The 13,758-nt window shown below is 43.1% G+C and overlaps 1 protein-coding gene across 2 annotated transcripts in view; it reads right to left on the bottom strand.

The window, feature by feature from the left end:
- Positions 1-10,376: 10,376 nt before the first annotated feature.
- The window catches only part of CA12 (carbonic anhydrase 12), a 58,735-nt gene continuing 55,353 nt past the window's right edge, over positions 10,377-13,758 (bottom strand). For both annotated transcript variants that reach the window (XM_003827940.6, XM_003827941.6), the window contains one exon: positions 10,377-13,202. In XM_003827940.6, the coding sequence (XP_003827988.1) occupies positions 13,130-13,202 (73 nt within the window). In that variant the 3' untranslated portion in view covers positions 10,377-13,129. The remainder of the gene's footprint in view (positions 13,203-13,758) is intronic.

A 13,758-nucleotide genomic window follows, 5' to 3' on the forward strand; every position in this document is an offset into this window, starting at 1 on the left:
GATTTTTCCATTTGCTTAGCTTTTTCTTGTAAGGATAGGAGTGATGGCTTCCAAGCTGTTTATATGTTAGAGCTAACTGGACATCCTCTGTATCTATTAAATACGTTGAATTTGTAGTTTTTATAAAGAAAACAATTATTAAAATGTACATGTTTATAGGCAATATAGAATCACTATTACACATAACTTTTTGTTCTGTAACAACTAAACAAAATGTCATGATTGCAATTTCAATTCTCCATATTAAATGGCTATATACACACTATGAAAGAATACCTGGTATGCCAATATTTAAATTTTTTGATAATTTATCAAAGGGATAACTGAACTTGTGTCCTGTTAATTTACCTAATCTAGATCGGATTGATAACAGTGCCACTCGCAGGGAATAAAGTTGTGTGAAATGTTTCTGTTTATCCTACTAGATACCAACATATATCACAAATCTGCAGTCATGGATATGAATGTAGAGTTTCAGAACAGGCCCGGGTATATATGGGAATTTCATTTATGGTAAAATTGGCATTTTAAGTCAGTGGGGAAAGCATATGTTATTCAATAAATGGGTCTGTTTGATCATTTATTTGATTATATTTGGGAAAAAAAAGCAAAGCTAAGTTTTTACTTTCACTTATTTAAACATATTAAAGATTCAAATGCAAAAAATAAAACCATAAAAGAATCTTTTAAAATTAGAATAGTTTTATAGTCTAAAGGAGGAGAGCTTTTCTCTACATTTCACTTAGGCTACAAACCACAAAGAGGAAAGAAAACAGATTTGACTACATACAACTTTAAAACTACAGTGCAAAAGACATTGTAAACGAAGACGGGGAGAAATATTTTTGACATATATAGAATTGTCACCTATAATATATAAAAAGCTTCTATAATTAAAAAAATTAATGATACAGTAAAAAGAGATCAAAGCATATAAACAGATAATTCACAGAAAAAATGCAAATAGTCAATAAACATAAAACAAAATGCTAAACCACGAATAATAAAAGCAAAACAAGCAAATAATTTTGGACTATCAGATTATCAAGGGTGAAAAGGATTGATAATAACAAGGATTGTTGAGCATATGGTAGAAACGACATATTATGAAAAAGGAAATTAGTACAACCCTCGGGTGGTAATTTAGCAGAATCTGTTACAGTTATGCAGTTTTGAGATGTGCATATTTTGAACCAGCAAATTCCTCTTCTAGGAATTTGTCCCATAGAAATGGTGTGTCAGAGGAAAAAGACCACAAACTCACAGTTTTTTCTATTCTCTGAACAAGCAAGCAATCAGTTCTGCTGCAGACACCGGGTGGGTGTCCTCTAATTCAATTCCAACACTGTCTGCCTGGAGATAGCATCAGATCCCACAGGTTCAGGGCTCAGTCCCCAAAACCACGCCCCCTTCAGACACCAGTTGCATATCCAGGCCTCCTGAACTTCAGACTGACCAACTTCAAGTTGGGGTTCCCACAACCCTGCTTTGGGGTTCAATTAATTTGCTGGAGTGGCTCACAGAACTCAGGGAAACACATTTGCTGGTTTATTATAAAGTGTATTATAAAGGATACAGATGCAGAGATTCATAAGGCGAGGTGTGGTGGAAGCGACACAGAGCTTTCATGTCCTCCCTGGTGTGCCACCCTCCAAGAACCTCCACACGTTCCACTATTGAGAAGCTTCCCAGACTCTGTCCTCTTGAATCTTTTATGGAGACTTCATTACATAGGCATGATTGATTAAACCTTTGGCCATTGGCTGTCAACTTAATCTTGAGCCTCCTCTCCTTCCGAGAGGTTAGGGGTAGTACTCAAAGACCCAACCCTGTAATCCTGCCATGGGCTTTCTGGAGACCAGCCCCATCCTGAAGCTGCCTAGGGACTGCTAGCTTTCAGTCAGTCATCATGTACAAAAAGACATCTCTTTGGAGATTCTAAGGTTTTAGGAATTGTTTGCCAGGAAACAGAGATGAAGATCAAATATATATTTCACAGTATCACAGAAATACATCCAAGTACACATGGATCTTGTAATAGTCTTGTGACAGTAAGGAATTTGCAGCAAGTGCCTATCAATAGGGCATTGCATCAAGCAGCAGGACATTGTATAGCCACTGAAAAGAATGAGGATATCCAGGATGTGCTAGAAAACAAAAGCAAGAATAAAGGATCATTCTTTCATCCAACAAATATCCAGACATTGTGCTAGATACTGAAAATTTAAGAATGAAAATAGGCATGATGCTGGGCCTTGTAGAGCATATAATATAGAATCCTATTAATACATTTTATTAAAAATTTAAAAATGAGTATAAAAATACATACGAATATACATAATGTCTGGAAAATAAATTGTTAGCTAAAGATAATTGTTTAGCCTAACACTAAATTGTTAAAAGTGACTATTTTGGGAGCTAGGGTTATGGGGGGACTTTCTGCTTTATACACAATTATTTGCATTTTTCAAAAAAATAGGCATGCATTATTTATGTAATCAGACAAAACCATAATCTAAGCACTTTCATGATTTCTCTTTGTCCTCGGTAGAAAGTGGATATTATTCAAGGTCTTTTGTAATCTGATCCCAACCACTTTTTTCTGTCTCCCACCTGTAAACCAAAGAAAAATGACCGAGGCAAGCCTCAATTGAGAGGTTTATTTTGTCAAGGTCGAGGATGCACCTAGGAAAAAGGAACACAAATCACAGGAAGTCTGTGATCCATGCTTTTTCCAAAGAGGGTTTTAGGACTTCAATATTTAAAGGGAAAGAAGAGACCGTAGGGGAAAGAGGAAAGAAAGAAAAGGGAGGAGGGGGGCTGGGCACAGTCACGCCCGCAATCCCAGCACTTTGGGAGGCCGAGGCGGGCAGATCACGAGGTCAGGAGATCGAGACCATCCTGGCTAACACGGTGAAAGCCCATCTCTACTAAAAATACAAAAAATTAGCTGGGCATGGTGGGCACGCACCTGTAGTCCCAGCTACTCGGGAGGCTGAGGCAGGAGAATCGCTTGAACCCGGGAAGCAGAGGTTGCAGTGAGCCGAGATCGCACCACTGCACTCTGGCCTGGGTGACAGAGTGAGACTCCATCTCAAAAAAAAAAAAAAAAAAAAAAAGGAGGAAGGTAGATAAAAAAGGCAAGAGGTTACATTATCTCAAGACTTTGATTAGGCTTCGATTCATGCTCACTAAGTCTGCATTTTACTCATGAAAGGAGGGGGTAGAGGAACAGTCAATTATGCATTCATCTTGTGCTCCGAGAATCTGCATTTTTCTGTAAGATAAACACCGAGTAGAGGAAGCGGTCAAATATGCATTTGTCTCAGGTGAGTGAAGGGATGACTTCTGTCTTTCTCCCATACCTGTGAAGATATGCTGTTAATTTACATTGTCGGGGGAAATCCAACAGAATTGTTTTAGGGTAAAGATCTTGGGGCCTACAAGGAATTTCCTTGTAAGCAAATTATGTGGAGGGGGGCTCTTCCTGGGGAGGGACTTGGCCCTCTATTTTTGCAGCTAGCTATTTAGAAACAAAATGGAAGGCAGTTTTTGCATGACTCAGTTCCCAAACTGAACTTTTCCCTTTGGCACAGTAAGTTTGGGGTCCCAAGATTTTTATTTTCCTTGCACACACCATTCCCAACCCTCCTTTCTCAGACATTCTCAAACACATCCGTGAGGTCTCCTCTACTGAGATGCACGTTGACTCTCAACCTCCACATTTTAGTTCTTGTTTTTAGCTCCAACCAGAAAATGTCCTATTCCTCCTTCAAGATCCTGCTCAAATGTCACTTCCTTTGGGAAGTCTTTCCTGATTAGGCCCAGAAAAGCAAATAACCTTTTCCACTGTGATCTCTTTACACTTTCCTTTAAAATCAAGGAACAATTTACATACAATAAAATGCACAGATTCAAAGTGTACAGCTGGATGAATTTTGCCAAATGTGTACACTTGTGTAAGCTCCACCCCAATCAAGATATAAAACATTTCCTTCCCTGCTGGTTCCGTCTCCCTTCCAGACCATCCACAGGGACAACCGCTAGTTCCCACTTCTATTGCCATAGATCAGTTTCATTTGTTGTTGTTGTTGTGGGGTTTTTTTGTTTTTTGTTTTTTTTTTAAACAGAGCCTTTGTCACCCACGCTGGAGTGCAGTGGCACAATCTCAGCTCACTGCAACCTCTGCCTCCCAGGTTCAGGCGATTCCTTGGCCTCAGCCTACCAAGTAGCTGGGACTACAGGCATGCGCCACCACACCCGGCTAATTTTTGTATTTTTAGTAGAGATGGGGTTTCACCATGTTGGCCAGGCTGGTCTCAAACTCCTGACCTCAGGTGATCTGCCCGCCTTGACATCCTAAAGTGCTGAGATTACAGGCGTGAGCCACTGCGCCCAGCCAGTTTCACTTGTTTTTGAACTTCATATACGTAGAGTAACACAAAATGTACTCTTTTGTGTCTGGCGTCTTTCACTCAACATAATTTTCTGGCTATCCTCTATATTTTTGTATATATCAAGAATTTGCTATTTTTATTGCTGAATAGCATTCTATTTTACAGAGATACTATAATTTGGTTAGTCACTCTTCTTTTGATGGACACATAGCATTCTGTACATACTGCTCTTCTGTACAGCGGGGCTGGCAATTTCTGTTTGTGTTTCGGGAAAAGCTCTCTCAAACTGTGTTTTTCCTCCGCTGTCATACCACCACAATAATATCAATGCAGAAGAAGACTTCCATGACCAGAAGTGTAGGTTTTTTCACCACACACCAAGCAGCAGACGCGGGCTGGGTGCCCTCCAATTCCAACATGATCTACCTGGAGATAGTGTCAGATCCCACAGGTTGGGAGTTCAGTCACCTGAGTCTATCTAACCTGCCCCCTTTTTTTCTTCTCTCTCTCTCTCTCTTTCTTTTGATGGAGTCTTGCTCTGTTGCCCAGGCTGGAGTGCAGTGGCACAATCTCAGCTCATGGCAACCTCCACCTCCCGGGTTCAAGCAATTCTGCCTCAGCCTCCTGAGTAGCTGGGACTACAGGCGCCCACCACCACGCCCGGCTAATTTTTGTATTTTTAGTAGAGATGGGATTTCACCATCTTTCCCAGGCTGGTCTCAAACTCCTGATCTCAGGTCATCCGCCCACCTGGGCCTCCCAAAGTGCTGGGATTACAGGCGTGAGCCACCGTGCCCAGCCCCTGCCCCCTTTTTTTCTTTCCTCTTTTCCAGTAATTTAGTCGTTGTATCTAAATTATGCTTGAATCCCGACCACTTAATCTGTGTTTAGCAGACAGTAGTAGTTCATTAAATCTTTACTTTTGAATAAGGAGGTATGAGAAAAAGTTAGTTGGAAGTTAGTTTGAATAATAGAAGGGGGTTAATCCAGATTTCGTCCATTGATTAAAAAGGAGTGATAAGCTCCTGGGCTGCACTGCTTAGTGGCTGTGTGCTCCTCCATGGAAAGGATGTACCATATTCAGGAACACTTTTCAAATGGTTATGTGTTGAGTGGTTGAGGGGAGACACTAGATGCATAAGATCTGTTGTTGGATATCCAGGTAGCTTCAGAAACTAGTTTCAGCATATGAAGGAACTGGTTATGTTACCTATGTCACTAGAAAGTTCTTTGCTTCTTCCAGAGAAAGCCGGTTGACTATGTCATCATCAACAAAGTTGCTATAGGTCTCAGTCTGCCTTTGACCCCATGGGCCCTATGTTTTGTTGTCTTCATTACTGGTCATTAAAAGTTAATATTTGAAATGAGTGAACCCAAGCAGAAATAATGACTTTGACTTACAATACTGAGAGGTCATAGCCAACCATGTGAGTAGAGCATGCTCCTTTCTGGCCTTCCACCCACAGGGCGAGTCCAAGGGAAGTATGGACTCGCCCTATGGGTGGGAGCCCAGGAAGGTGCATTAGACCAGCCTTTGCTGAGCTTCTTCTCTAGAGGGACCAGGAGGAGGTAAGCTCTCAGTGGAAATTCCAGGATGGGACTGAGCATCGTTTGGCTGTGTGTGGGATGGAGGTGGTGGTGGGAGGGACTTCTTTTTTTTTTTTTTTAACAGATTTTTTGAGGTATAATTGACATAAGATAAATGGCACATATTTAAAATATAACATTAGAATCATGTTCACATATGTGGAGAAACCATCACCGCAATCAAGATAATGAACATATGGATCACCTTAACCATTTCTTATACACTTTTGTAATCCCTCCATTCCCCACCCCACCTCATCCCTAGGTGAGGCAATCTGCTTTCTGTCATTAGCACTGATCTGCTTTCTGTCATTAGACTGTACAGCATTAAGAAATTTGTATTAAATGGAATACAGTCATGTGCCACATAACATTTTAGTCCATGATGGATGGCATATATATACAACAGTGTTCCCATAGATTATAATGAAGCTGAAAAATTCCTATTGCCTAGTTACGTCATAGCCATTGTAAAATCCTAGTGCAGTGCGTTACTCAGATGTTTGTGGTGATGCTGATGTAAACAAACCTACCACACTGCCAGTTATATAAAAGTATATAGCATATACAATTATGTTATATACTATAAATGTATATGCTGTACAATTATATAGCATAATTGTATATGCTATATACTTTTATATGCTAAAACAACTCTGTTATGGTTTATGAATTTACTACACTGTACTTTTTATTGGTATTTTAGAGTGTATTCCTACTTAGAAAAAAAAAGGTAAGCCTAAAACAGCCTCACGCAGGTCCTTCAGGAGGTATTCCAGAAGGCGTTGCTATTCATAGGAGATGACAGCTCCGTGCATGTTATTGTCCCTGAAGACCTTCCAGTGGGACAAGATGTGGAGGTGGAAGACAGTGATACTGATGATCCTGACCCTGTGTAGGCCTAGGCTAATATGTATATTTGTGTCTTAGTTTTAAACAAAAAAGTTTTAAAAAAAATTTAAAGGCTTATAGAAAAAGGATATAAAGACAGAAAATAACTTGTACTGCTGTACAGTATGTTTGTTTAAAGCTAAGTGCTATTATAAGAGTCCAAAAGTTAAAAAAATTGAAAGTTTATGAAGTAAAAATGTTAGAGTAAATTTATTATTGAAGAAAGAAAAGTTTTCAATCAATGTGTAGCATAAGTGTACAGCATTTTTTAGAGTCTACAGTAGTGTATAGTAATGTCCTAGGCCTCATACTCCCTCCACTCACTCACTCACCCAGAGCAACTTCCAGTCCTGCAAGCTCCATTCATGGTGGACCATTTTTAATCTTTATAACATTTTTACTGTAATTTTTCTATGTTTAGATACACCAATACCATTGTGTTACAATGGCCTATAGTGTTCAGTACAGTAACATGTTGTACAGCTTTGTAGCCTAGGAGCAATAGGCTGTACCATCTAGCCTAGGTGTGTAGCAGGCTGTACTATGCAGGTTTGTTCACACGACGATGAAATCTAATGATGAATTTCCCAGAATGTATCCCTGTTGTTAAGGGATACATTGTTAAGCGGTGTGTGACTATATGTATATATATATATGCACTGTATATACACACACTATATAGAGAGACACACTATTTTGTGTGTGTCTCTGTGAGTGTGTGTGTGTGTGTTTATTCCTTCTCTCCAGTTCAGCCTTAGGAAAAGGGAAAGCTTGTGAACGTGTCCTCGGGAACTTGGTTTGCTGAATTAACAGGTGAAGGTAACATCTCAAGAGCTCAGTAGACCCTTCTGCCCAAATGCAGTTGGCAGTCCTTGGTCAGGCTTCACCTGAGTGGAGGCCAGGGATTAGAGCTACCAAGCAGATTGCAGGTGGGAGGTTGTGGTTGACTTTTTGGAAGTCATTAGTACAAATGCTTTTAGTGCCTTTAGCCCCTGGGGTTTTACAAGGTCACCGCGTGATTGGGATAAGCACGGTAAACTCTACGACCAGAAGGTGTTTCCATGCCACGTGATTGGGATAAGCACAGTAAACTCTACGACCAGAAGGTGTTTCCATGTCACTGGGGCTGTGGAGTGTGGCCCTAGCACTGTCACTAAAAATCCGAGGGCTGTGGGAGCTCTGGGAGCTTGGCTTAGCCAGAGCCGCCTCCTCTTTCCCACTTGGAGGCTAGGGGCAATGCTGTGCCTGACCCTGGGTTGTGCAATGGAGTGAAGGGGACTTAGGGCGGTCAAGAGCCAGAGGCATTGCCGAATTCCTGGGTGGCTTGCAGTCATCATGATACGCTGACCTGGTTGCAATCATTTTTATGGTGAATTATTCAATACAGCAAAGTAATCTGGCCCTTATCTCTGCCCAGTCATTCTATAATGAAGAGGCATGGGGTGGAGCCCGGGGACACCCTTGGTGGCATTGTCGGGCCACATACCTTTCCCCTCACATCCTGCGACAGCTGAATCCGAGCCCGAGGACCACGTGCGGGGCGGTCTCCAGTGTGGATGGCAGCCCGGCTGGAACGCACTGGCAGGTGGTCCCTGCGCCCCAGAGGCCCCGTTTCCTTCCGGAAGCGAGGCTGCAACTGCTCCAGATACCCAGCAGGAAGGCCACGTGACAACGGGAGGGGCGTTCCTGTGTGTGTGTGTAGGGGCGAGGGGGTGGCGGTGCCAGGGTCCTGCAGTTCACCAGGTGCCCACGTGCCTGCCACCCGAGCGCCATTCACTCGCGACTGCGGGGCCCGGGCACGGCCGGGCCCACTGCGGCGAGGCGAGGAGATGTGGGGAGAGGAAGAGCGGCGTCCACGATGTGCTCATTTAGGCTTGATTTTCCTCCTGCCCTCCTGTCTCCCTCCCTGGCTTCACCCACAAGGCTTTCTTCTCGGGCTGATTTCTGTGGGAGCTCTCTAGGCAGAACCCTCAGTCTCTGAAAGTCGGGTTCGTCGTCCCGGTCTGCGCAGGGCATGGATCTTGAGCGCTTGGAATGTGCCTTAACTGAGAAACGCTACTTTATTTTAATAAGTTTACATCTGAAAGCCGATCATTGTTTGCATTATTTGGAAAACAACTTCTAAGTGTGTTTGGAGCAACTCGGATATTGGAATCTTTTAAACTGTAAATTTTATGAAATCTAAATAACGACCAAATATCTACAAGGAAAATCTAGCATCTGAATCGAGTGTGCTGTCAGTGTAAAACACACACCAGATTTCAAAGATTTACTGCAGAAAAAAACACATGAAAATACTGGTTACATGTGGAAATGATAGTATTTTAGATCTGTTGGATTATCTAAAATTAAATTTAAATTAATGTCACTGGTTTTTTTTTTTACCTTTTTCTAGTGTGGCTACCGGAAAGTTTAAATTTCATACGTGTCTCATGTTATATTTTATTACATTTCTCTCGGCCTGTGTGCTCTAGATGGTTGATTTGGCTGGATTGAGATGAGGTAATGGCCATCCTAAAGGAGGGCCTGAGTTCCCTCTGCCGACCTATGGCTCTCACTGCTATGCCTCCCTGATCATTCAGCCAGTGGATGTGGAATTCAGGGAGATGAGAGATGCTCATTTCCTGCTCCAGGAGTGCTCTCCCCAGTGGGGTGGGAGCAAGTCCGAGGAGTGAGTGCTTCGTGGGAACTCTGGCTTCCCGGCTGTCTTCATGCCTGTGCGTGGCCATGACACCTGGCAGGATGCCAGAGCAGGGAGAGCGGAAGCTTCCTGTGTTCTAGCAGAGTACAGACCATCAGAAATGTTTCAATTCCAAAGCTGGGCCAGGTACTGTCACCCACTGGAGCCAAAGTACCCTTGAACAGTTCACCTCTCTCAGGCTTAGGGTGATTATAGTGAAAATTGGATGCTTTTCTAAATAAGGCAAACAATGATGGTACCTATTTTATAACCTTTACTGGACTGCCTCTTTTTGCCCCAGTCAGAATGTGAAGTCTGGATTTAGACAAAAGATTATTTGGAGGGTTGATAGTATGTTTTGCAAAAAGAATTCAAAATAAGGTAACAGGCAACCAAGAGGGGCTGCCCACCTACTAGGTTTAATACTCTCAGGAGTAAAGAGACATAGGACCTGTTCCCTGTATCATGTCCCCTTGGTTGGGAACACCTCCCTCTTTTCCATCCATCTGTTCAAATCTGAGCTATTTGTTCAAGGTGCAGCTCCGATCCCACCTCCTCCAGGGTCTTTATTTGATTCCTCTAGGCTTCCCAGCACCATTAAGCAGCTTCATGACCTGCAGCCACACATGCCATAGGCCTCCATCCTCAGGAAAGTGATTGAGTCTATCAGCTTATTTTCCTTTGGAGCCAGGTTCTAAGAAGTGGATGCGAGTGACATTATTATTCTGATTAGTTACCTATCCCCATAACAGGGAGCTACAGAGTGCTTTGCAAATAGTAATGCTTTAACCTCGCCTCCAAAAAAAAAAAAAAGAACAGCCTGATGTGAAAAACATTTATAATTTCTTGTAGTTATAGTGTGTATCTTCATTATAATCATTCTTACAATAAATACAGAAGTGCTAAACAGACCATTATCACAGTGGCCTGTGGGCTGAGGCACAGGAACTGAGGGGTGCTGCAGACACCAGTGCTTCTCCAGGGCTGGCCAGGACACCTTCAGAGAGGCTAGTGAAGAGGAGAGGAATGTAGGGTGAACTTGAAATGTGATTAATAGAGTCAATGCAGCACATGCTAGAAACAGATACAGAGTTTTTTGTTGTTTTTTGTTTTAACTATTTTACCAGATGATACTAAAGAAACAGAACAAAGAAAGAGATTCAAGATCTCACATGAGTGAGAATCCAGGGCCTTCCCCTCTGGCCCTGGCCCCAGCCTGGGCCTTGTTTTTGCTATTTCCACCTAGGCATCTGCCATGCAGCAGAGTTAGGAGCGTGTGGGCGGCTGCTGAGCCTCACACACCACAGTACTGGCATCCTTCAGGGGCAGCTGGCATCAGTGGAATGAGTGCGGATCTGAAGAAAGGTTTCCCAGTTCCAAAGCTGGACCCACAGGAATCCTGTGAGGATTTGCAAAGACATTGATAGTGTTGGTTCTTGGAGCATCTTTCTGCCTCCCGGGCTTTGTCTGGTCTCAGCCTTGGGGCTGCAATCCAGGGCTGTGCTGAGCAGCAAGAGGAGAGGAGAAATGCCACTGTCTTGCACCTCCCAGTAAGTCTCCCTTTTCATGAACAGCCCTTGTGCCAGGTACAATGGTCTCTCTGTTCTCTCACAAAACTCATCCACAAAAGATATACAGAGTCTTTTGACAGACAGTCCCACTGCTCTGGAGCCCTTTATGTTCATTTCTGATTGACAATTTTGGACCAAGGCCAAGAGGCCCCCTAATTCATGTTGCTTCGTCATGAGGGTTGTCCTTGTCATCTGATGATGCATGAGGCATGCTAATGGCAAGGCCGGGATGCCACCCCAGGCTTCGAGGCTGTTAGAAGTCTTGAGTGCACACACACACACAAACACACAGACACACACACATCTGAGCTCCCATTAGGTCACTTGTAACTTTGCCTAGCAAAACAGGCTCCCAAGACATAAGGCTTGCCATCATTGTGAAAAGTTGTGATGGTACAGAAGAATTTTTTTTTTTTTTTTTTTTTGAGATGGAGTCTCGCTCTGTCACCCAGGCTAGACTGCAGTGGCATGACCTTGGCTTACTGCAACCTCTGCCTCCTGGGTTCAAGCGATTCCAGAAGAGAGAATTCTTAGAGTCAGAGGGAGGAGTAGAAGGAAAAAGATATTTAAAAAGCTATGCTTCAAGAGGACATTTCATGCTGTCAAAATGAGACTGTGAATCAGAAAGTTCTCGGGGAACTGCAAGGTGCTCTCAACTAGGGGTCGGTTCCTTCTCAGTCATGGCACTGACTCATCTCCACAGGGTTCTCACCTGCGGGAGGAAAATGGAGGAGTTGCGCCTGTCAGAAACTGTCTGGGTGATTCGGGGAAGAATATGGAGTATCTTAGTAGCATTCCATTATTACTTGCCCCTAAATACATGATGCCAGCCCCCTGCACAGATAACCTCCTGCTTTTATAGCTTGAAATATATTTGATCTAAACCACGATTTGACATCTTCAGAGAGAGAGAAGTAGATAAAAGTCTCCATTCCAGGTTGGCAGTAGGGATCCTGCAGAAGTGGCTGAAATGAAATTTGGCCTACAGAGAATAAGTTCTACAGTCATTTTGTTTCTGCCTATTTCCTCCAGATTCAAAGGCAGATTGGGTCATCTTGGAACTCATGTCTCCTCCAGGACACAGCAACAACACATTTTCAAGGAACAGCCTCATTATTTGTAAAATCTGTAGAGTATAAAACATAACTGCTCCACTGACAGGAGGTTGGATTTGGACTTAATATTGTATTGTTCTGTCCTTACATTATGGCTTGATAAACAGAATGTGATTCCAACTCTGATTCCAAAGTGAGACTCTCCCAGATCATCCATGTCTTCTCATTCTCTTTGTCCCTCTAGCTCTCTCTCCCTTCTCATCCCCACCAAGAAGTGGAACTTGAACCTGCCATTCCCTAAGGTCTGTGCAGTGTCTGTGATCCAGAGGACAGGACTGTGAAAGTGTCCCTAATATATCACAATGTATATCTCTTGTTTTCTTTTTCTCTCTACAACTTGATCCTTCCTGTCCCCATTTGTCCCCGAGTTGTAAGGTGCAGATTAAAGGTTTTGTCATAGCAGAAGGAAATCAGAGGGAGATGCCCCGTCTCCAGAGGAAAGAAGTTGAGTTTCCCAAGCAAAACCTAAGCAGAGAGTGCACATTCTTGTCTGAAAGCTTGGAGAAGCAGCAGAATTTCCAGGACACTTGAAAGCACGCTCTGGCAAAGCCCCGGATGAAAGTGTTTTCCAACCATTAATGGCCCACCAGCATGGCTTGGTTTGTGATTCCAGAATTCAGACCACTTCACAATCTCACACAGTTACAGCAAGCAGCTTTGAATTCCTGCTGCTTGGTCTGAGAGTGCATCCCATCCATTGATCGGATGGCTCTGGAGTGGCCATGGTCCCAAGGCAAGGAGGCACCCAGCAGAGGATCCCTGAGGCCTGGCATGTTTGCAGATTGAGCTACAGAGAACACCTTGAGGTGTCGCAAGTGTCCAGAGAGCCGAAGTGTGTAGGGTCCAAAGCAAGGTCCTTCCTGGATGTGCCCGGGAGCTCCGGGGACCTCAAGCGTGGGCCTCAGTCTCCATCTTGGTGGCTGGCTTGTAAATGACTCCCTTGTTATCACCTTTTTTGATACTAGAACAAAAAGAACACATAAGTCTTGTTAGAGAAGAGAGCGAGCGAGCCAGAGAGCAGCCTGACTCAGGTATGGAATGAGGCCGTTTTTAAAAGTTGGATTCCTCTCTTTGGGACCTTTCCCCAATTCTGTTGGTCTTGGGAGGGAGTGTCACCAAATAAAGCTTTAACAAAAACAGAACTTGTTCGTTTTCCAACTGTTCTCTTTCACACCTAACAATAGTAGACCTATATTTTGAAAGAGGTCTCGTTGTCACCCCCCTCTTCAAACCTCTGATTCCATAACAGGGTTCCCAGAAACCTTTTTATTTTTCATACCCCCCCAAATAAATTAGGTTTTAGGAAAAGCCAAATGTCACAATAAAAACATGGACAAAGGGCATGAAGAGTTAATGTGAGTGAGAGATCAGGTTTTCCTTCATCTTTCTTTTTGAATTCATAGACCAAAAAGCATATGTAAAGATCTTGATAAGAAGACAGCCTTGCTGCTTAACTTCAGGCACAAGCCCCAAGTCAAGAGACTCATCCAAGGCCATGCAATAGCAGCAAGTAAGGC

This window comes from Pan paniscus, chromosome 16, assembly GCF_029289425.2.
Source record: "Pan paniscus chromosome 16, NHGRI_mPanPan1-v2.0_pri, whole genome shotgun sequence".
In the NCBI taxonomy this organism is placed as follows: domain Eukaryota; kingdom Metazoa; phylum Chordata; class Mammalia; order Primates; family Hominidae; genus Pan; species Pan paniscus.